Source organism: Cyclopterus lumpus, chromosome 17 (assembly GCF_009769545.1).
Source record: "Cyclopterus lumpus isolate fCycLum1 chromosome 17, fCycLum1.pri, whole genome shotgun sequence".
Taxonomy (NCBI): domain Eukaryota; kingdom Metazoa; phylum Chordata; class Actinopteri; order Perciformes; family Cyclopteridae; genus Cyclopterus; species Cyclopterus lumpus.
In genome coordinates this window covers 16,403,863-16,427,525 of record NC_046982.1, presented here as the reverse complement: position 1 = coordinate 16,427,525, position 23,663 = coordinate 16,403,863, and the positions used below count along the sequence as shown (strand labels likewise).

Below are 23,663 nucleotides of genomic sequence, written 5' to 3'. Positions count from 1 at the left end.
CTGTCATTAAAAAGTCACTGACGTTATTTAGGAGCATCGTATCGGCTCATTCAAAATACCTACTGATCGTTTTAGGGTTACTTGTTTTTGAAGTTGCTCTGGCTCTAGTTTTACAATGGCACCAACAGTATGTAATGGCCCAGGATCTTGACATTTTGGGAAGTCTGTGTAAATATAACCTATGCATTTTCACATATATTTAAAGCAATAGACTCATATCATAAAGTTAAGTGTAAGACAAGTGGGTTAAGTGTAAGACAAGTGGTTGAATAAGTAATCAAATATTGTACTTAAATTAAAGTAGAAATACTACAAAAAGTACTATGCTACAAGTTTAACTCTATCAAAAATGACTTATTTAATTAGAAGTATAACGGCTATCAACAAAATATACTTAACGTTTAAACGAGTAAAAGAACTCGCTATGAAGCCAAAATGGGCTCTTTCAGTAAAACACAATTATATATAGTGTTGTGTAAGCAACATGTAAATGTGGAGGTATTGCCAATGGAAGTAATGGAACTACCTTCATTAAGTGTTGGGTGATTTAAATGTATGTATAACAATGCAATATATTTGACATGGTCATATTTGTATGATTCATTCATTTTCAGTAACTTGTGTACAATTAGCTGGCAGTGGAGTAAAAAACAGCCTACAACATTTTCCTTTTGTGGAGTAAAAGCTTTTAGACTACATTACCCATGATACCCTCGTCTAATGACCCCTCTCGTGAACCTTATGACACTGCTCGACGACACCCTCATTTAATTCGTATTTTTGACTCTTCATGCTTTGCATACACAATTAATTAACAAAGCTACCTCGCCGTTTGTGTCTCGCGCTACCGCGTTAATGGTGACCTCTGTTTACGGCCGTAAACGAGCGCGTTAGAGGACAAAAGCTGCACGAGCCAATGGGCGGACGGTTTGTTACGTTGTCCGATATTTTTCCAGGATGCAAGGTGGGGCGCTACACTTCTGAGGGAACTATTATTGCTCCGTATTGTTGTCCGCGTTTCTCGTCAACTGGAGTGTGCAAACCTTTAAAAAAACGGCTCGTATTCTTAAAAGGTAAGATTCCGTTTTAAACGCCCCGAAAAAGGTTCGACGTCAATTTCCGGGAAGCAGAAAGGGTCGTTTGTCAACAGTCTCCTCGGAGGGGGCCCGTCCGTCCCGCTGGTACGTGAAGGGGTCCTTAAGGTGGAGAGACGCTTTGCATCAATACCGTTAAACGTCTTGAGCGTTGAGAAGTCAGGATTGCCGTAAAGTTACATTACATTATATATATATATATATATATATATATACATTATATTCATACCTCCGCCGGGCCTGTGTTGTCTATTAAGAAACACACAGTGTTGATAACAATGAGCTATTCGGTATGCTTTCTTTTAATAAATGGGAGTAATGTACCTTAATCTTGCCTCTTTTCATGCACATTTTTAAATAACTTCCCACCAGTGTCCCCTTAAAGTCAGCTTCATGTACACGCTGAGCCATTTGTCTGCCCTCTTGTATGTCACTATTTCACTATCATTTCAAACCCCAGTCATTCAGAGGATTATTGTTCAATCTCAGCATTGTATTCCTCTGGTTTTCAGGCGTGATTGATGTTCGCCCAACAGACTCGCCAATGAAAAGAAAGCCTTGTAATCCGCCGCGTCCCAAACGCAGCAGACCGGTCGGTGCCAGCAATGAATCCGCTCCAGAGCCGGGCACTGTGCTTGGCTCCGACGCACAAGCAAACTCTGAAACTGTCCCAGATTCAACCGCACAAATCAGGAACCTGGCTATGAGGCAGCACAGTCACAAGCTCCTCAAGTTCTTGAATGAGGACCGGACCAGACGGAGGTTCTGCGATGTGTCGGTGTCTGTGGGTGGGAAGCTCTACAGTGCCCACAAAGTGGTGCTGGCCCATGGGAGCAGCTACTTTCACGCCGAGCTGTCCAAGAACCCCGCTACAGCGCACGTGACTCTGGACCACGTGGAGGACTCTGTTTTTCAGCACCTGCTCGGCTTCTTGTACACCTCCGAGTGCGCCGTCGCAGAGACGGACCTTCCAGCTCTCACTGAAGCGGCCCAATTCCTGGACATGATGGATATACTAAAGCTGCTGTGTGACGAAGGGGACAACAACCCGGTACGTGGGATCCAGGCACAAGGTGAGATAAGAGGGTCACCTGAGGTGGAAATGACCTCCAGTGACTCACCGGCAGGTGACACCGATATCCAGAGCCCATTTTATGTTCAGTGCACCATGTGCAGTCGCCAGTTTACCACTGAAAACTCCCTGCAGAACCACGTGGCTGAGAGTCACACTGATGCAAATCAGGAAACCTCAACTGAGAAAGAGAAGACGGCAGCTCAGAGCACTGCCACCACGCGGAGATCAGCTCGCAGGAGGAGGACACCCACCAAATATCAGAGAGACACTGTGGAGCACACTATCGACACTCTTGAGAAAAAACAAAGGACTGTATCACCAAGAGAGCACGATGAAGAAAGAATGGAAGAAGCAGGAAAGTTGACTGTAGAAAACCGATTGGCCAAACTGGACGCAAATGAGACCTCCAAACCAGCTCGGGGGGAAGATGTAGCGGACGAGGAGGAAGAGGATGGAGACATGAATGAAGACGGGGTCGCCCTGAGTAAAGTTGTTGAGGTGTGCGCAGTAGATGAGAGCAAGGGTCAGCAGGTTTTAGATCCAGAAAGGGATCAGCAACAGGCGGATGGAGAGGTGAAGGTGAAGGTGAAGGTGCCAGCAGCAGGAAGCTCTATCCAGAGTCCAGTGTACCCTGAGGGTCTGGCTCCTGTCATCATCCAAACCTCCAGCAAGAAGATTCTCAAGTGCCCCAAATGTGACAAGACCTTTGACCGTGCAGGTGGGAAATATGGAGTAAGATCTAGATTATTAGTGTTATCATTAATGTTATATCTTAGTAGTTGTGTTAGTAGTGGTGTCTGCTGTAGAAGGGTAGTTTTATCACTAGTATTACTCAGTCAGCTAACCATGCCAGACGGAGATGTTAAACCAAAGAATCGTCACCATTAAGTATCTAGTTTTACTTACCGTTTGGTCTGTAAAATGTCAAAGAAATCCTTAACTAACACTGATGCCACGTATCCACTTATTTCCTGCACTTTGCAGGGAAGTACGAGAGTCATACCAGAGTGCACACGGGAGAGAAACCATTTCAGTGTGACGTCTGTCTTCAGCGCTACTCCACCAAGTCGAACCTGACCGTACACAAGAAGAAGCACGCCAGCGACGCGCCCTTCCAGAAGAAGGAGCACAAATGCCCCTTCTGCAACAAACTGCATGCCAGCAAGAAAACCCTGGCCAAGCATGTCAGGAGGTGAGACCCTGTAGAGTTCTGGTGAAGAGCCACCCGGACCTCTGGTCCGATGGTTGGAATCAGTTCCCAGTGATTAGACAGCTTTACCTGGTTGGCCATCTTGTAGCTGACAATCATTGCAGTAAATCCGATTTCTTATTTTCTTGTCTTATTACTGCATAGTTGTCGTGCCATTTCAGTTGCCTTGATACAATATTTTGCTGGCTGTTAAGGAAATTAAAAAAGTTTAGAATTTTGAAAATATAGTTACATGTAGTTTTCAGTTTAGGTATTTGGTCATAAACCAAAATAAAAAACAAATATCTGATGATAGCGCTAAAGGAAAAGTCAAAGAATCACCAAAGTTATTGCAAATCATCCTGGGGGGAAATTAATGTCTGTCATATTTCATTGCAGTCCGTTCACATATTTAACTCTTTACTACGAAGGTCAGCAGGCCAACGTTGTCATCTCTAGAATCATGTTGTTAGCATGGCTAACAAGCTAATCTCCAGTGTTAACACAGGTGTGTTATAAGGTTTATAGTGTGGGTTTAAAAATGGGTATTTAATTGAGTACAGCTAACTAGATCTCAATGATGGCAGATGTGTGTGCTGCCGTCATATTTTCAATGCGATGTTATGTGATATGTTCACTCTCCTGCCAGGTTTCATCCAGACCACATCCAAGAGTTTCTTACCAAGAGGAAGAGGAAGAGCGAAGGCTGGAAATGTGCTGTAAGGATTTGTTTGTCATATTATTGCCTGATATGCAAGCTGACCTGAAGTAGATGAGGCTTGGTAATAGATGCATGTATTTATACAATAATATTACTCTGTGTAAAGAGTTTATTTTGATTTTAACATTCCGAACCTTCCGAACCAGATTTGTCTGAAGACCTTCACCCGCAGGCCTCATCTGCAGGAGCACATGATCCTGCACACCCAGGACCGGCCTTTCAAATGCTCCTTCTGTGACGAATACTTCAAGTCTAGGTTCGCCAGACTAAAGCACCAAGAAAAGTACCACTTGGGTGAGAGATTTATGGTGGAAATAAATCCTTCAGCTCCTACAGTTGCAGATAAAGATAGATAGATATATACTTTATTAATCCCCAAGGGGAAATTGTTTGTCATAGTAGTGCCCAACACTTTACAGACACCAAATGGAATAGACTAAATAAACTAAACACACAAAATAAAATAAACCTTCACTCTTGGTAACTAGGCCACACTAGTTACTAATAGTTCACTGATAAAGGCACTATGAGGATAAATACGAGGATTTTACAAAGACGATACTTTTTGTTCTTAAATGTTTAATGCTTTTAGAAAGCGAAGGTCTTGAAAATCTACATTTGAGTATATATTTCAAATCTTTACAGGATATTCAACATTCTTTGTTTCTTTATAATGCATTTAAAACTTGACTTATTGTTTGTATAAAGGAAATAATAGTAGCACTCTTCTTTCTCCCTCACAGTACATCTCATTTTGTCTGCCCTCTGGTGCTTTGAAGATTACTGTAACAAACAGAGCCTTTGTGCATGCTTGTGTGCTGTTTTACCACTTGACACTAGAGTTTGTATTCCCTCATTCTCAGGTCCCTTTCCCTGTGAGATTTGTGGTCGACAGTTTAATGACACAGGCAACCGAAAGAGGCACATTGAGTGCACACATGGAGGAAAGAGAAAGTGGACCTGCTTTGTTTGTGGTAAATCCGTAAGGGAACGGTACGTCTCTGTCTCTCAACTTCCGCCCACATAACTTTTATTTTGATAACTAATGTGCAACCCTGTGCTGCTTTGTTGAGAAATAGAACTACTTTGAGAGAGCACTTGAGGATCCACAGTGGGGAGAAGCCTCACCTCTGTAGCATCTGTGGCCAGAGTTTCCGTCATGGCAGCTCTTACAGGTGAGATCTGGAGAATGTGAAAGTTTCAAGTTTGCCAAAGTTGCCTTTTTGTAATGAGCAAACTGTCGCCCGGACAGGCTCCACCTCCGAGTTCACCATGACGACAAGCGCTACGAGTGTGACGAATGCGGGAAGACCTTCATACGCCATGATCACCTGACCAAACATCAGAAAATACACTCCGGTAAGACGGCGGTTGGATGCGTCTTCTTTTGTCTCATTCACACATTTCAGTACAGTTTACATTATATATAATATAATGTAAACCATTACAGGTGAGAAAGCACACCAATGTGAAGAGTGTGGCAAGTGCTTCAGGCGCCACGATCACCTGACGGTCCACTACAAGAGCATTCATTTGGGAGAGAAAGTTTGGCAGAAGTATGTTTTTCCTATAAATCAGTCACACTTATTCATTTTTTGTTGTGGTGATGCTGTAGAAGTGGTAGTGTTTCTCTTCGCTGCCCTCCGTGTTCTTGTTTTATGTCGTTAATGAGGACTTTGTTCACAGGTATAAAACCGCTGTGCATCAGTGTGAGGTTTGCAAGAAAGAATTTAAAGGAAAGTCCAGTCTGGAAATGCACTTCAGGACCCACTCGGGTGAGGAAACAAATACGTCCGTGTATATATTTGTCTCATATTTGTCCCACATGTATGACAACAGAAAAGTGTCAGTTAGATGCTTTCGGGGCAAACAGTTTGTTATCTCAGTGGTCTGTCCACTAAGCCCCGCCCCATTAAGGTTGCCTTTGCTATGATTGTCAGGCTTTCTATTCTACCTCGACACACATGCAGTTTACAAAGATAACAACTTTAAATCATTTCTAGCTGATAACTGGCTATACACTTAAGGTGCATAAAAAGCATTCTTACCAGTTGATGATCCATTTAGAAAACAAGGAAATGAGAAGTGGCATATTTGTGCATTGCAGGATATTAGTGAGTTAGCCCATAAAAACACAATTACATTTGTATCTGATGTAACATAACCCTTGGGGGGTTTGGATGCTTACTAAAGAAACACATACCTGGACAAACCACAGATGGTTGGATGTGTATTTAAAAAAAGTAGAAAATGCTTCACATTCATAAGAGGAAATGATTTGATAATGTGTTTAATACCAAACATTATGCTGTGTGTCTTTATAAGTTTGTCTGGAGTGTAAACAGGTTTTCCTGGATCAAAACTAGGTGATGCCATCCTGATCATCCTGAGCCGTGTGTGTGGTCAACGTGCCACATTGTTTCCGGGATAGTCAGTGATGTTGTCGATAATGTGTCTTTTGTTCCTAAAAGTGTTGCAGTACCATGTCCCCATAACATGGTTAAGCTATGTATAGGTCTGAGAATATGACAATAAGCCAAATAGCCATAGCCTGCCAAATACCTTGTAAAACAGTTCTACTGGCAAAATACAATTCACACACAGAGCTTCTGTTTCTAAAGCATTTAAAAAATAATTTTCGAGCCCCCACTCAAACACAAACGTCTCTTTTCTTCCTCTAAGCTTCAGCAGCGCCTCTCCCGGTGCACTTTGCTGATCACTACGCAGCGCCACCACATTGATAAACGGCCCCAATTGTTGTTCCACATGATAGAAATCCTCAATGTCTCAATGTAAACACACTTCTTCGACATTCCCTTGTGTTCATGTGACAGGTGAGAAACCCCACAGGTGTCCGGAGTGCAACCAGTCATTTCGGATCAAGAAGACCTTGACGAAGCACATGGTGACTCACTCAGACGCTCGTCCTTTTAACTGCCCCAACTGCAGCGCCACCTTTAAAAGAAAAGACAAGCTCAAGTACCACGTTGACCACGTGCACAGCACCCGTTTCACCGGGCAGTCCCACGGCACACTCGCTGAGGACAAAACCGTCTCCATTCCTTATGAGGAGCCCTCGAAGGCATACGTCGCTGAAGCTAAGTCAGCCCTCCAGAGCAGCCCTTCTCCTACGAATGTCTGCGTGCCCGTCGCTTTAGTTCCGGTCCAGATGGCGGGTGAAGCGCAGGGTGACCCGAATGCTAGTAGGTCCACTTCTCTCTCCTCCCAAACTCACAGTGTTGTGAGCATGCAGGATCAAGGACCGCAGCAGAACTCCAGCTACCAGGCGGCTACAGACCTGGCGTTCTTAGAAAAGTACACCCTCACCCCTCAGGCCGCCAACATTGTCCACCCTGTGAGGCCCAATCAGATGCTGGACCCCCGAGAGCAGTCCTACCTGGGCACGCTGCTGGGACTGGATTCAGCTTCCTCTGTGCAGAACATCTCAAACTCTGAGCTCACACACTGATGCTCCTCAGAAAGAAATCTGGGAAGGCACCGTCCAGCAAACAGTATTCACCACAAAAATATACTCGCACTTCAATACAGAGGACAATTATGCAACATGATTATATTTAAGACAAGCATGGGATAACCTCTTTGATAAGCCTGATCTCAGGAAATTCACTCCTCATTGTCACCAAAATACATATTCATGTGGTATGTAAAAAAAAAAAAAAAACTGTGGATTGAAATAAGCGTCTTTCTGTTGTAACTTAAGTAAAACGATGACAAATATCACCATAACTCTCTGTCTGAAAAAGCAGGTGTTGGAACATTTTTGTACCAAAAGTATGAGATGAACTCAAATCTAAAAATGAAAAATTCATTTTCCGATGGCTGATGTTTGATCATCTCTTGTTGTCAGTGAGTTATGGTGGCACAAATAACTTATGTGTTTTTAAGGAGACAAAGCTATTTAATATTTAAGGAGTCAGTTGATTGACGGAAAAAGTAATTTGTCAATTTGGACAAATCAGTTGAGTAATTTATCGAGTAAAAATAGCAATAATGTGTTGGTTGTAACTTCTTGATCTTGGTTGTAGTAACTTATGATAAACCATGACTATTTTTTATAAATTAATTGGCTTACCAAATCAATAAATAAATAATTAAACTGCAACTGTGGCCTTAACATTTATTGTAATTTGGGGTATTTCATGTACAACATGTCACTTTCAAGTTTTGGGCTTGTAATTGTGCGATGCACGGACATTTTTTCACTCATGCAGCGTATAATGATCAGAAGTCAATACAGACATTAAATCTGTATTATCTGATCTAAAAAATGAAATGACTTGTTAAACTAATGTGTAGAAAAAGAGACACACTGGAATGAATTATGTGGCAGTCAGACATCACAATGAAGTGTTGGATAGTTACATTTCAAACAGTTAATCTTCATATTCTGAAGGAGAGGCGATGCTCTTCTCAAACTTTGTCTCATGATCAGGAAAATCTGATTTGAAAAAATGCATGATTGTGAGTCATAAGGTGACAGAAAGACAGGACGGTCCCCACCTGCAAGAGTCTCGTGACCCTGAACAGCAGAACGTGGATATGGATCAAAGTTGTATGGATGAATTTAGACTCAAAAACTGCAGCCACAATCTAGAAAGATCAGTGTTGATATTCAAGACTTTATTGAGACCTTATTTTTGCAGCTTTAAGCATGCAAACTAATTGCTTCTCCATTATGTGGCCATTCACATAAAAATGAAACATCTGAAATGATTTTTGAAAAAAAACATTTCTGACATATCACTACATTTTTCTCTCAAATGCCTCCAGGCGGTTTTCAGCAAATCCAAAAGTAGCAGCATCTTCCCCTCGATGATGCAGCCTTAGCAAGAATCCTGGTGACAACACAGGTTTTACAAATAAAAACAATATTGCAAAATATATAAATGCATAATCACAAATGTAATAATTAATAAACAAGTGCGAAACAATATCAGGGTAATTACAAAGAGACTTAACACTCACCAACGTCTGTCCTATCCAGCCACAACCTGCAAACAATCACACAGAAGCACAGCAGTGAATGTGAAGCAGCTCATTGACTTCTCATTCTCATATGTGTATTATTAGCATATCAATATATAATTTACACTGAAGAATCACATAAGTACTGTCAAAGGAATTATCTTAAAGTGATACTTACATTCGGAAAGCGAAGCTCTTCCATTGATGCACAGGGCCACAGAAGCGTGATCCGTCAACCAGTAAGACTTTTGCACACAGGCCAAATTCAGCCGCTCCCCATCTGCTATGTATTTAATTCCATCAGATAATAACCAACGATATCGATTAGTGTCCACTGAACAGAAGATGGCTGCACAAAAGAAACAAAACCATTGTCAGACCTTTGACTTGACTTTATGTGGACATCACAGTGGCATTAAAATGTGCACAATAACTAGATGTTAAGTGTTTGTAGCGAAACGCTAATTTACAACACGTGTCCACAGGAGGCTTTTTTTTAAAAAAGAGAGAAAATACATCCACAAATACATTCACAGATACATACACAAAGTACAAGTGTGTTTACAGGGGTGTTCGGTGTGAGAACAATGTTGTTTCTCTTTTAACCACGATTTAATACCTCTATTATAAACATTAAAATCGTGTTCCATTTTCAATTCTGTTGGTAGACAGTTCCATGCTTTTGCTCCTTTAGAGGAGAGTTGTTTCTTCTTCTTTTGTACCTTTGCAGGCGGGTACTTTGGACCACGTGCCGTCTCTTTGACACTCCACCATCTCTGGACCCACTCGTTTGTAAAATCTAAAGCATTGGTACCTCACAACCATTTCGCTAATTCCCACAAAATCAGCATTAGGAACTACCGGGGCAGGTCCACAATTGTTGACTGAAATAGAAACAAATAAAAAAAGGTCTCTGGAAACAAATATATAGCAATTTAAAATACCATTAAAATTGAATTATCTTTGACATTTATGTTGTTTTATTCTTTATTCATATCTCATACTAATGAAAACCTACCTTCCCTCTCAGGCTGTGTCCCTCTACCGGTTCCCCCCACTGCAGAACCAACAGGCCCACCTGCTATGGTTCCTCTGCCTGGGAGAAAAAAATATTTGAATAAAATGAAATTCACTTCCATGGATCATAAAATGTGGCAGTTTCTTTTTAGAGGTCCAATAAGTAAGATCTGACCAAAATTTATGTTTAAAACATTCAGAAAATGAGCGACCTCGTCTACCAAGTACGTCATGTGTAGCAGAGTGACATGAATGAACCGTCTTGTGCATTCATGTCACTCATCCTTGCCTGCTTGCCAAGAAAATGCAGGCAATGAAGAAGAAAACTGTTACGAGATAACAATCATTTCATCGTTTGATAACAGTTAAATAATCATGAACTAAATTTGAATTAACTACACATTCACCATTTATTAATAAATGGATAAATGGATTACTCATGTATACCCATTATGTCAACAACCTACCTCCACCTTCAGCTTGTGTCCCACTGCCAGCTGAACCTCCACCATGTCCAGTACCTGGTCTGCTGGCTAAGTGGAAATAAGAAAAGACTTTTGATATTCAATATATATAGTATAGTGAGCATAGATAAATGGATTACTCATTTATACCCATGATGTCAATAACCTAACTCCACCTTCAGGTTGTGTCTCACTGCCAGCTGAACCTCCACCATGTCCAGTACCCGGTCTGCTGGCTAAGTGGGAATAAGAAAATACTTTTGATATACAATATAAATATAGTGAGACTAGATAAATGGATTACTCATTTATACCCATGATGTCAATAACCTACCTCCACCTTCAGGTTGTGTCCCACTGCCAGCTGCTCCCACATCTGCAGAGCCACCCAGTCCAGCATCCCGTTGAGTATCTTTGTGGAAGTGGAAAAACATTATTATTACACAAACAGTATACTGTAGAGATATTAGATAATACGGATATATATAGCTGTTTTATTGAGCACTACAGACTGTGGCCTGGGATGGCCTCTAAGTTTACTGCAGCAAGACAAGAAATTCAAACTTTTCCAAACCAAATAAATATCAGTACAGAACAGCTAATGCTATTCAGAACTTTGATGTGGTAGCATCTCGGCCCCCACGACGTGGATGTTCAAGTCCTGAACAAGTATTTTTCTCATGTAACCTCACAAAATAATATATTATTATGATATTGAGTATCAGTCCCATGCACATTATTTCATCGTGTGGAGAAATCCAAAGCTTAACAGGCTGCTTAGTGATCGGACGATTATATATTTTGCATTCAAGAAAGTCTAATTAGCATTTCATATCTCAGCACAATGCTCGCTTACTGCACACTATTCTTTTCATTGTTTACAGTTAAATAATAATAATGAACTAAAGTTGAATAAACTACATATTCACCATTTATTAAAGATGGTTAATATAAAGTGTTACCCCACTTACTGCACACCGGGCCGTCAGTCCACTTTCTAGCGATGCAATGGATGGATGTTTTGGTGTCTCCTCCCTCTACAGTATATCCATCTTCACATTCATACTGCAGTTCTGTACCCGCAGCAAACAAGTCCTGGTATCCCTGAAGAATGATGACTGCGTGGGGGATTTGAGGGGGCGCTCCACATGCACGGAGACTTTCTGTGAATAAAAAGAAGAGGCAAAGGATGAGTGATTACTAGGATTGGTGCAGCTGGTGACAATTCAAATCTAAGAATCCATTGTATTGGTTTTACAGCTTGCTGACAGACTTACTCTCACAGACCAGCACAGGGGACCATTTTCCATCGATACATTTAGCTGTGTCCTTCCAGCCTTTAGGGTCATATTCTTCATTACATGTTATCCTGATTGTGTGTCCATCCTCGTACCAACTTCCTTGCTGTTCTGTGTATTTTGCATTGGCTATATCTGCTGCAATGCAGGCTTTTTCATCTGAGGGGGAATAAAGAAACACACATTTTACCATCTTGGCTATCTTTAACATCTTTTCCTTTTTATTTATTATAGCAATAACTATTGTTGTTAAAATGTGAATGAAAAAATCTGATATAAATATTGACCGCTATCATTCAGAGAAAAACAAACATATTTTATGCATATAATACAGTTTCCCAAGGAGTCTTGAAAAAAACCCATAGAACATTAAAGGGGAAATAGAGTTTAAGCAGAAATACAAGTGTCAACACTTACCTATACATTGTGGTTGAGGAGACCAGATGCCATTGAGACATGTGCTGGTGGCCCACCAACCCTCCGCTGCTGGTTTACGTCCCTTATTGCAGACATAAGGGAGCTTTGTTTCATGCTTATAAAAGTCTTGTACAGGGACCCAATAACCAGCCTCCAGACGGGGAGCTGGACAAGGCTGGTTGGACGTTTGCACTAAAATACAACGACAAACAAAAGTACATATTAAACATTGACCAAATCAAGAGGATTTTAAGAGGCATCATTTAATGTTCTTACCATGCAGCACTCCTTGAAAGCAAAAAAGGAGAACAAATCCAAGATATCTTCTCACGCACATTTTGTCAGGAATCAAACCACTTAGATAAAGCAGAGCAAAGAGCTCAGTTTAGAAATGCACCGGTTAATAATTGTTATGGGCATTTCCCAAAAAAGTTAAGAAACAGTAAACATTGCGCTGAGTTACGGCCCCCATGCTGAACACACAATTAGGAAAACAGGCTTTGTGTACTCTGGTCAGATGAGTCACATTTACCACAATATCATTTCCATTTTAAAAGGCATGTTCTGCTGAAATATTTCCTTGAGAATTTTACTTTAATTGATTAAAGACTGGTGATTAGAAGATAAGTAGATTCTTTACTCGTCTTTTTTTATAAGAACGCAAATTAATATGGGTAAAAATATCGAAACAAATCTACAGCTGGGGAAAAATCACTTTGTAACTACATATTACGTTTGGATAAACACTCTTCAAGTTGTGTTTCATTAGGCCATGGGCTAAAAATAAAATAAAAAGAACAACGGTAAAGGTATGTTTAAACCCCTAACCTATACATGTTGGTTTATGAGACCACTCAGACATATGCTGGTTGCCCACCAACCCCTCACTGTTGGTTTGCGTCCATCATTGCAGGTACAGGTCAGCTTTGCGTCATGAGAATAAGTCTGGAGCAAAGAAACCACCATCCAGCCTGGAAGCACGACACAACGATGTTGCATGTTGTGCTAAAATACAATGATAAGCACAATGATTCTACAGTGACATTTATTTTCAACAAATTCAAATGGTTCTTTGTGAAAATATTCAATATTCTCACCATGAATTGCTACAGGAAACCAAATCAGGAGGCCAAATCCAAGATATCTGATGCACATTTTGGTCAACAATATAGTCATCCCACGACACAAAGTAGAGCTCAGAGGCGAGTCCAGATCAAAACCAGTTCATTGTTGTTGTGAGCATGTCCCCAAAATGTTTGTGGAGTAAACATCATCATGCTGTTGCTCTGGAGCCAAACGAAAAAAAATAGATACAGGCAAAAGGCAAAATATGCTTCATGCACACGTGTAAAGAAAGGAAGAAAAGTTGCCTAATTATTTATCCATCCAGGTCTTCACAACAGAATATATGAAAACACATGTATCTAATGTCACATGATTCAATCAGATCATTTCTAAAACGACAGCTTGACACAAAGTAAGAGCTGTTCAGATTAAATACTTTGAAAGTGAATTACATTTCGTATACACTACACGTGTTGAATTATCTTATGTACCTCCATCTGCTTTTGGTGAGTTCGGAGTGTGACAGATAACTCTCATATTGTCTTGACAAAAATTAATGTTATCTTGAGATAATAAGAACATTGTATCATGTTACAATCAGTCAATAGCTTATTTACTTAGCTTAGTGCTATTTAGCACAAGTTAGCATGGTAACTAAACTGAGATGGTGAACGTGGTAAACATTACACCTGCTTATCATTTGACCATTTTGTTTATCCTGCCATTGTGAACATGTTAGCATGTAGCTAAAAGCCCTCTGGGACAGCTGGAGACTCCTCTTGCTTATCTGTCCATATATGTGCTTACTGGGAGGTCATGATGAACTTATGATTCTCTCAATAAACAATCATGATTTGGGCTTCTAAATCATAGTGTATTTAGTTATGAAACCACCATGAACCATAGACACAGACAATGGACTTGGTCTGCCTGCAGTGTATCAACATAAGAAGAGCTCATACCTACTGTTTATCCAATGGGTCAAGTACACAATGCAAAGATTTCTGTTAAGATTTCCATTGTGAACATTTTATTCAGACTACTGCAGACCAATGTAACTTCATTTTGTATCCAAAATATAGAGCTGGATAATAATGCATTAAGAGTTACAATCATAAAGATAGAAGAGAATGTTGAAGGTAAAATATTTTTTATTTAAAGCATAATGCTGATGTCAATGATGACATGTTTTTGGGTGTCGTTGTTTTCTCGTCGACCCTATTTCAGGGAAGTTAGTGATTCCTCTGCTCTGCTTTAGTTACACCGTCCCTGGTTACAACACAGACAAAAAGCAACAATGAGAAATGTTCATTAATTAATGCGACGCAGCCAGATATAATAAAGGTTGATATAGAGTGGTTCAATATTAAACACACAAAACACTTACATGTTCATGGTAATATAGTTGACAACCTAAAAATAGACCAAAGACAGCAGAACAGCAGTGAATATTTCAGTCAGTTTAACTCACAGAAACGTTGTTTTTTAGTATGTGAATGAGAATGAGTGCATTGCTGCTCCTACTTAAGAATATCAGTTCTGCTCTTAACGGTTAAGATTGGTTTCATCCTATATTTTCTCTTCTTTAATCTGTATGTTTTGAGTTATTTTACCAGTTATGAACCGTGCTTTGTGGGGTTGAGGTTGAGGGGCAACGGGACCTTGTGTGGTGAAACAGAAGAGGGTCATGTGACTAAAGTGGGGCACGGCGGAGGCTGAAGGGAAGAAGCTATCTGCCACATGGATTGCAATGATGGAGGCCGACAATGGGAGTGTCACAATGTGAACCACTTTCTTGCCATTTTCCTCTCCCAGCCTGTTCATTTACTTGCTTTCTAACTCTCCTGTCATTTCAGATCCTGCCACTTGTTCGGGAAACAGGATATTATTTCAGAGTGAAAGATCTTTCAAACGTAAAATAACTTCATTTTGTGTGCTTGGGCTTATTTACATTTCCGGGAGGGAGTTTGACTTAAAATAAATGACAGTGCCCATGTTCCCCAATGCAAGAGTGTGGCTCATAGACATACATCTAGCTACCCAGGCAAACATAGCATCAATTCATGGTTAGCTTTTCATGGTATGTATTAACTATATGAAAACAAATGCCAAGCTTATTCGTTAAATATGAATCCATACACCATCAGTTCCCTTAAGGTGTAACGATTTATTTTCTTGGAACTAAGTGATTTAGATGTAGTTCATATTCAAATGCTGTATGTTATCTGACGAATACACTGTTCAAATTAAGAGCATTGTGGCAAATTAAATGTAAAGAGCATACGTATATACTTACACCGGGTAAAATATATTTCTCCATTGATGCACCGAACACGGCTGCTGTAATATCTCCAAATACATGGAAGGAACTTCTCCTCTCCTTCCTTTATATATTGGGGTTCAGGCTTCAGTCCTCTCGGGAACAAGGCCGTTGTAGGATCCAGGGCACAGAATGCGACTACACAAAATGAACAGATAGAAAATTTAAACTTTTTGGAATATATGGTTGACAGACTTGGGGGATAACAAATGTTGGTATTGAATTGTTTATACCTTGGCAGACGGGTAGTTGTGACCAGCTGTCATTGTTGTGACACGTCACAGTGTCTGAACCGACTTGTGTGTAGTAGGAGTTACATTGGTATCTCAAAAACAGTGCATCCACTAGCACAACATCGCCGTTTTGGACTTGTGGGTATTCTCCACAGCGTTCAACAGAAACTTAATACAGAAGAATTTAACATTGTTATAATGTCTCAACCACAGCGGCAACAACACATCTTATTGTAATACAATTATATAATTGAATGAATGAATGATTTCATTTTGTTTACCTAAAACCTTTCATAATAGCTTTCTAAATTGACTTTATTCTTGTTTTTGTGTGGTTCCTCTGCACCGTGGTGTTTGTCACCACATGATGTCACCAGCTTCACTCCAACCAAATATTAGTGCCATGATGAAGACAACATCCCCGACTGGCTTTCCACCAACAAACACTTATAGTTCTATACCAATTATTCTTGATACCAGACAGATTTCTTTTGAATGGTCAGTAGCTATACATTCACGTTTTTTTTAATTACAGTTACCCCAAATGAATTTACATCCATCCATCCATCCATCCATTATCACCCGCTTATCCGGGTCGGGTCGCGGTGGCAGCAGGTTGAGCAGGCCGACCCAGGCCTCCCTCTCACCCGCAACACTTTCCAGCTCATTCTGGGGGATCCCGAGGCGTTCCAAGGCCAGCCGGGAGATATAATCCCTCCAGCGTGTCCTCGGTCTTCCCCGGGGCCTCCTACCAGTTGGACGTGCCCGGAAAACCTCTAATGGGAGGCGTCCAGGAGGCATCCTAACTAGATGCCCGAACCACCTCAGCTGACTCCTTTTGACACGAAGGAGCAGCGACTCGACTCCAAGCTCCCCCCTGATGTCCGAGCTCCTTACCCTATCTCTAAGGCTGAGCCCGGCCACCCTACGGAGGAAGCTCATTTCGGCCGCTTGTATCCGAGATCTCGTTCTTTCGGTCACGACCCAGAGTTCATGGCCATAGGTGAGGGTTGGAACGTAGACCGACCAGTAAATGGAGAGCTTTGCCTTCCGGCTCAGCTCCCTCTTCACCAAGACGGACCGGTACAGCGCCTGTTTTACTGCTGCAGCCGCACCGATCCGCCTGTCGATCTCCCGCTCCACCTTACCCTCACTCGTGAACAAGACCCCGAGATACTTGAACTCCTTCGCTTGGGGTAGGCAGTTTGCCCCCACCTGGAGGGAGCAATCCGCCGGTTTCCGGCAGAGCACCATGGCCTCAGATTTGGAGGTGCTAACTCTCATCCCTGCTGCTTCGCACTCGGCTGCAAAACGCCCCAGTGAATGCTGGAGGTCACGGTCCGAGGAGGCAAACAGGACCACATCATCCGCAAACAGCAGAGAGGCGATCCCGAGACTCCCGAACCGGATCCTCTCCGCCCCCTGGCTGCGCCTAGATATCCTGTCCATGAAGGTCACGAACAGGACCGGTGATAAAGGGCAGCCCTGGCGGAGGCCAACACCGGGAACGTGTCTGACTTACTACCGAGGAGACAAACACAGCTCCTACTACAGGCGTACAGAGACCGGATGGCCCGTGCCAACGGGTCCGGCACCCCATACTCCCGCAGCACCCCCCACAAAACCCCCCGAGGGACGCGGTCGAAAGCCTTCTCCAGGTCTACAAAGCACATGTAAACTGGTTGGGCAAACTCCCAGGACCCCTCCAGTAATCTCGCGAGGGTAAAGAGCTGGTCCACTGTTCCACGACCGGGACGGAATCCGCACTGTTCGTCTTGAATCTGAGGTTCGACAAGCGGTCGGAGCCTCCTCTCCAGCACCCTGGCATAAGCTTTTCCCGGGAGGCTGAGCAGTGTGATACCACGATAGTTCGAGCACACTCTCCGGTCCCCCTTCTTGAAGATGGGAACCACCACCCCGGTCTGCCAGTCCATGGGCACTGTTCCCGACCCCCATGCGACACTGAAAAGGCGTGTCAACCAAGACAGCCCAACAATGTCCAGCGCTTTCTGCATCTCAGGGCGGATCTCATCCACCCCTGGCGCCTTGCCACCAAGGAGCTTTTTGACTACCTTAGCGACCTACAAAGTTTGATAAATGTATTTAACCGTTGTGTCTAGAGGTCTACGGTCTCTCTCATTCCTGATAAAGGCAAGACACCAGTTATTATCCCTCTGGGATGTTCTTTGGGATCCTTTTCTTTCTGATAGAGAGTAATGGCTAACAATTGTACCATTATCCTTTTTGAAAATGAAAGACTGTACATTGTAATGTAAATCTAACTTCAATCAATAATATAAATGTATATGCACAACCTACCTCCACCTTCAGGTTGTGTCCCACTGCCAGCTGAACCTCCACCATGTCCAGTACCTGGTCTGCTGGCTAAGTGGAAATAAGAAAAGACCTTTGATATTCAATATATATAGTATAGTGAGCATAGATAAATGGATTACTCATTTATACCCATTATGTCAACAACCTACCTCCACCTTCAGGTTGTGTCTCACTGCCAGCTGAACCTCCACCATGTCCAGTACCTGGTCTGCTGGCTAAGTGGAAATAAGAAAATACCTTTGATATTCAATATATATATAGTATAGTGAGCATAGATAAATGGATTACTCATTTATACCCATTATGTCAACAACCTACCTCCACCTTCAGCTTGTGTCCCACTGCCAGCTGAACCTCCACCATGTCCAGTACCCGGTCTGCTGGCTAAGTGGGAATAAGAAAAGACTTTTGATATACAATATAAATATAGTGAGACTAGATAAATGGATTACTCATTTATACCCATTTTGTCAATAACCTAACTCCACCTTCAGGTTGTGTCTCACTGCCAGCTGAACCTCCACCATGTCCAGTACCCGGTCTGCTGGCTAAGTGCGAATAAGAAAAGACTTTTGATATACAATATAAATATAGTGAGACTAGATAAATGGATTACTCATTTATACCCATTTTGTCAATAACCTACCTCCACCTTCAGCTTGTGTCCCACTGCCAGCTGCTCCCACATCTGCAGAGCCACCCAGTCCAGCATCCCGTTGAGTATCTTTGTGGAAGTGGAAAAACATTATTATTACACAAACAGTATACTATAGAGATATTAGATAATACGGACATATATAGCTGTTTTATTGAGCACTACAGACTGGCCTGGGATGGCCTCTAAGTTTACTGCAGCAAAACAAGAAATTCAAACTTTTCCAAACCAAATAAATATCAGTACAGAACAGCTAATGCTATTCAGAACTTTGATGTGGTAGCATCTCGGCCCCCACGACGTGGATGTTCAAGTCCTGAACAAGTATTTTTCTCATGTAACCTCACAAAATAATATATTATTAATGCCCCCACCCCCCTCCCCCATTATGATATTGAGTATCAGTCCCATGCACATTATTTCATCTTGTGGAGAAATCCAAAGCTTAACAGGCTGCTTAGTGATCGGACGATTATATATTTTGCATTCAAGAAAGTCTTTTTAGCATTTCATATCTCAGCACAATGCTCGCTTACTGCACACTATTCTTTTCATTGTTTACAGTTAAATAATAATAATGAACTAAAGTTGAATAAAATACTTATTACCATTTATTAAAGATGGTTAATATAAAGTGTTACCCCACTTACTGCACACCGGGCCGTCAGTCCACTTTCTAGCGATGCAATGGATGGATGTTTTGGTGTCTCCTCCCTCTACAGTATATCCATCTTCACATTCATACTGCAGTTCTGTACCCGCAGCAAACAAGTCCTGGTATCCCTGAAGAATGATGACTGCGTGGGGGATTTGAGGGGGCGCTCCACATGCACGGAGACTTTCTGTGAATAAAAAGAAGAGGCAAAGGATGAGTGATCGATCTCAATTTGTATTTGTAAACGATAAAGCCTCAATGACCACCAACATTAATCGCAGAGTTCCACAAGGTTCTGTGCTTGGACCAATTTTATTTACATTATACAGTATATGCTTCCTTTGGGCAACATTATCAGGAAACACTCCATAAACGTTCATTGCTATGCAGATGATACTCAATTGTATCTATCAATCAAACCAGAGGAGACCAACCAGTTCGCTAAAATTCAAGAATGTCTTAAAGACATAAAAACATGGATGACCTGCAACTTCCTGATGTTAAACTCAGACAAAACTGAAGTTATTTTACTGGGCCCTGAACACCTCAGAGATCAATTATCTGGTGATGTGGTTTCTGTAGATGGCATTGCCCTGGCATCCAACACCACTGTAAACAATCTCAGCGTTATCTTTGACCGGGACTTGTCCTTTAACTCCCACGTGAAGCAAATCTCAAGGACTGCATTTTTTCATCTATGTAACATTTCAGAAATCAGGCACATCTTGTCTCAAAAAGATGCAGAAAAGCTGGTTCACGCATTTGTTACTTCTAGACTGGATTACTGCAACTCCTTATTATCAGGCTCCTCTAATAAGTCTTTAAGTCCCTCCAGTTAATCCAGAATGCTGCAGCTCTGGGTACTCATAACAACTAAGAAAAGAGATCACATTACTCCTGTATTAGCTCACATTTAAAATGATTCTCCTCACCTACAAAGCCTTGGTTGGTGATGCACCATCATATCTTAAGGAGCTTGTAGTACCATATTGCCCGACTAGAGAGCTGCGCTCACTAAATGTGGGGCTACTTGTGGTTCCTAGAGTCTTCAAAATTAGGATGGGAGCCAGAGCCTTCAGTTATCAGGCTCCTCATCTATGGAACCAGCTTCCACTTTCAGTCTGGGAGGCAGACACAGTCACCTCATTTAAGAGTAGACTTAAGACTTTCCTGTTTAATAGCGCTTATAGTTTGGGCTGAATCAGGTTTGCCCTGGTCCAGCCCCTAGATATGCTGCTGCGGGATGTTTTAGGATACACTGAGCTACTATCTCCGAGGCAAATTTGTAATTTGTGATATTGGACTATACAAAATAAACTGAATTGAATTGATTACTAGGATTGGTGCAGCTGGTGACAATTCAAATCTAAGAATCCATTGTATTGGTTTTACAGCTTGCTGACAGACTTACTCTCACAGACCAGCACAGGGGACCATTTTCCATCGATACATTTAGCTGTGTCCTTCCAGCCTTTAGGGTCATATTCTTCATTACATGTTATCCTGATTGTGTGTCCATCCTCGTACCAACTTCCTTGCTGTTCTGTGTATTTTGCATTGGCTATATCTGCTGCAATGCAGGCTTTTTCATCTGAGGGGGAATAAAGAAACACACATTTTACCATCTTGGCTATCTTTAACATCTTTTCCATTTTATTTATTATAGCAAAAACTATTGTTGTTAAAATGCTTTTAATGTGAATGAAAAAATCTGATATAAATATTGACCGCTATCATTCAGAGAAAAACAAACGTATTTGATGCATATAATACAGTTTCCCAAGGAGTCTTGAAAAAAAAACATAGAACATTAAAGGGGACATAGAGTTAAAGCAGAAATACAAGTGTATTTGCTATATCTGCTGCAATGCAGGCTTTTTAATCTGAGGGGGAATAAAGAAACACATTTTACCAATAACTATTGTTGTTAAAAAGGAAAAGTGCCTTTAATGTGAATGAAAAATCAGAATTTTCAATAATTTTGTATTCTCGGATATAAATATTGAACGCTATGATTCAGAAAAAAACAAACATATTTTATGCACATAATAGTTTTCCAAGGAGTGTTGAAAAAAACAACATAACATTAAAGGGGACATAGAGTTTAAGCAGAAATACAAGTGTCAACACTTACCTATACATTGTGGTTGAGGAGACCAGATGCCATTGAGACATGTGCTGGTGGCCCACCAACCCTCCGCTGCTGGTTTACGTCCCTTATTGCAGGCATAAGGGAGCTTTGTTTCATGCTTATAAAAGTCTTGTACAGGGACCCAATAACCAGCCTCCAGACGGGGAGCTGGACAAGACTCGGTTGTACTTTGTGCTGAAACGGTGAGAGGTAAGAAGGCACTGCAGTGAAACACTTGAAGATCAATAAATAAAATGACAGGCGATAGAATTTATTGTTCTTACCATGAAGCAATCCTGGAAAACAAGCCAGAAGAACAAATCCAAGATATATCACGCACATTTTTTTGGTTTGAAATTAAAGTACTGCACAACCAAGGAGAGCGAAGAGCCCAGTTAAAATCAAAACCAGTTAATAATTGTCGTGGGTATTTCCCCAACACATTTGAGGGGTGGGAGGGGTGGGGTGGGGGGTGAGTTGATCACTCTGACATCACACTGTTGCTCTGCAGCCAACACATTGATAAAACACAGCACGCATATATACCTTACAAACGTACTGCATATTGATATCAGAGATGCATGTGAGATATACAGTAGAGAACACTTTGGCATCTTCTTAAAAGATTTGAATAAAATCAATATCGTCCATTTGTCTTTTTATTTGTCATGTTTTTCATATTATGACCAATATTACAAATACAAGGACGTTTCTCATAAAGTGATAGTAAGTCAGAGTTATGACATACACAAGTACAAGTAATATTTACAAGACAGAACCGTATTATTATGAGTTAACCTTAATCATAATAGAATATAATTAGCAGTCAGAATGATATCTCCACATTGTGAACACCATAATCTGATTAAAAACATTGGGACACTTGTTTCTTTCTTTACTGTATGATGCTCTACGGTTTTAGTTTCAACTCTAAAATTGTTGTCATATAACTTTTCAGTAAATGTTGCAGCATTCGGAGGCTTTCGTGCGTTTTTGTTTTGACAGATTTGCACCCACAGGTGATTCATTTGTTTAGAGTCCAGATTTCATTTGTTTAGAGTCCAGATTTCAAAATGATTGCACGATCAGAGGTCATCGTTACGAAATACCCAACAAACCTGAGTCCGGCCAAAGCTTAGACTGCAGTAAAAGAGGAAAACACATTTGATGATATAACAAAACAGATGAGGAACCATAATCAATATGTATTAACATAACCTCTATTGATATTGCTGATCATGATGTGACCAGTCTTTGAGCCGTCAGTGTGTGGTTGCCATCTGCTGGAGCTCATGCGCTCTTTTCATCAGAGGGTAGACAAGGACATCTAATATCTCAGGAAAGAGTTGATCAATAAGAATTTTACATTTATTTATCCAAGTTGGGATGTAAATAAAATGTTAAATTGTTTTACAGTTGTTCCAATTGGTTTGTATTCATTTGTGGGTTGGACAATGCATTTGTGAACATCACAAATTGCTCACACATTGTTAGATGCGTTTGTGGTCATGAAAAAAAATTAGGAATCTAACGCATGCTGCTTGTAAAAATGATTTAGTTAGACAAGAGAAATATAGATTAAAAAAAGATTCTGCATGGCATGTTATCTTAAGTTACATGCCAGGAGTGTTGTAACGATTTTGATTATTATTAAACCCATAACACTGGTTGCATTTTGGCTTTAAATGGATTGGGATATTTCTATTGTGGCAGGCAATCACACACTGTTCACACTGTACAGTACATTCATATTTAGTGTAGAAACGTGGTATCAACACTACTTATTTTGTGCCCTTTTAAAGAGGCCAAGAGCCTGAATGTCTCACTGCAACTACAGATGGTTTCAGAAAGGAGCATACAGTAATATTAATAGATGTGCATTTACGCACACACACACACACACACGTACATACTTGGCAGCAGCTCACCTGTGTGCACTGAGCAGTGCTGATACGCACTCATCACGCTGCATTCGGGCAACCTTGAAGGCTTTCACACTTCTTTCT

At 41.1% G+C, this 23,663-nt stretch overlaps 3 protein-coding genes and 1 long non-coding RNA gene across 6 annotated transcripts; 1 reads left to right on the top strand and 3 right to left on the bottom strand.

Annotated features, from left to right (window-relative positions):
- Positions 1–725: 725 nt before the first annotated feature.
- zbtb41 (zinc finger and BTB domain containing 41) lies at positions 726–8,202 on the top strand. Of its 3 annotated transcripts, none has more exons than XM_034555593.1 (11): positions 726–964; positions 1,607–2,887; positions 3,154–3,361; positions 4,008–4,077; positions 4,226–4,373; positions 4,943–5,072; positions 5,159–5,254; positions 5,332–5,438; positions 5,530–5,635; positions 5,766–5,854; positions 6,914–8,202. In XM_034555593.1, exons 1-11 carry the CDS (start codon positions 958–960, stop codon positions 7,546–7,548), a joined length of 2,877 nt encoding a protein of 958 aa, XP_034411484.1. In that variant the 5' UTR covers positions 726–957; the 3' UTR covers positions 7,549–8,202. The 3 variants fall into 3 exon arrangements, with proteins under 3 accessions (XP_034411484.1, XP_034411483.1, XP_034411485.1); XM_034555592.1 differs by having other exon boundaries at positions 726–1,073; XM_034555594.1 differs by having other exon boundaries at positions 726–1,181.
- Positions 8,203–8,843: 641 nt separating this feature from the next.
- LOC117746369 (coagulation factor XIII B chain-like) lies at positions 8,844–13,416 on the bottom strand. The gene is made up of 10 exons (XM_034555448.1): positions 13,359–13,416; positions 12,262–12,453; positions 11,824–12,003; positions 11,525–11,709; positions 10,881–10,958; positions 10,713–10,782; positions 10,550–10,615; positions 10,084–10,161; positions 9,788–9,949; positions 8,844–8,935 (listed from the first exon to the last, which is right to left on the bottom strand). The coding sequence occupies exons 1-10, from the start codon at positions 13,414–13,416 to the stop codon at positions 8,844–8,846; spliced, it is 1,161 nt and encodes a 386-aa protein (XP_034411339.1).
- A 1,063-nt stretch (positions 13,417–14,479) lies between these two features.
- On the bottom strand, positions 14,480–16,036 carry LOC117746455. Its single transcript, XR_004611339.1, has 4 exons — positions 15,880–16,036; positions 15,623–15,784; positions 14,714–14,739; positions 14,480–14,595 (listed from the first exon to the last, which is right to left on the bottom strand). It is a non-coding gene; the product is annotated as an uncharacterized LOC117746455 (long non-coding RNA).
- A 3,459-nt stretch (positions 16,037–19,495) lies between these two features.
- Positions 19,496–23,647, bottom strand: LOC117746368 (complement factor H-related protein 1-like). Its single transcript, XM_034555447.1, has 4 exons — positions 23,586–23,647; positions 21,661–21,852; positions 20,938–21,117; positions 19,496–19,713 (listed from the first exon to the last, which is right to left on the bottom strand). Exons 1-4 carry the CDS (start codon positions 23,617–23,619, stop codon positions 19,496–19,498), a joined length of 624 nt encoding a protein of 207 aa, XP_034411338.1. The 5' UTR covers positions 23,620–23,647.
- Between the last annotated feature and the right edge of the window lie 16 nt (positions 23,648–23,663).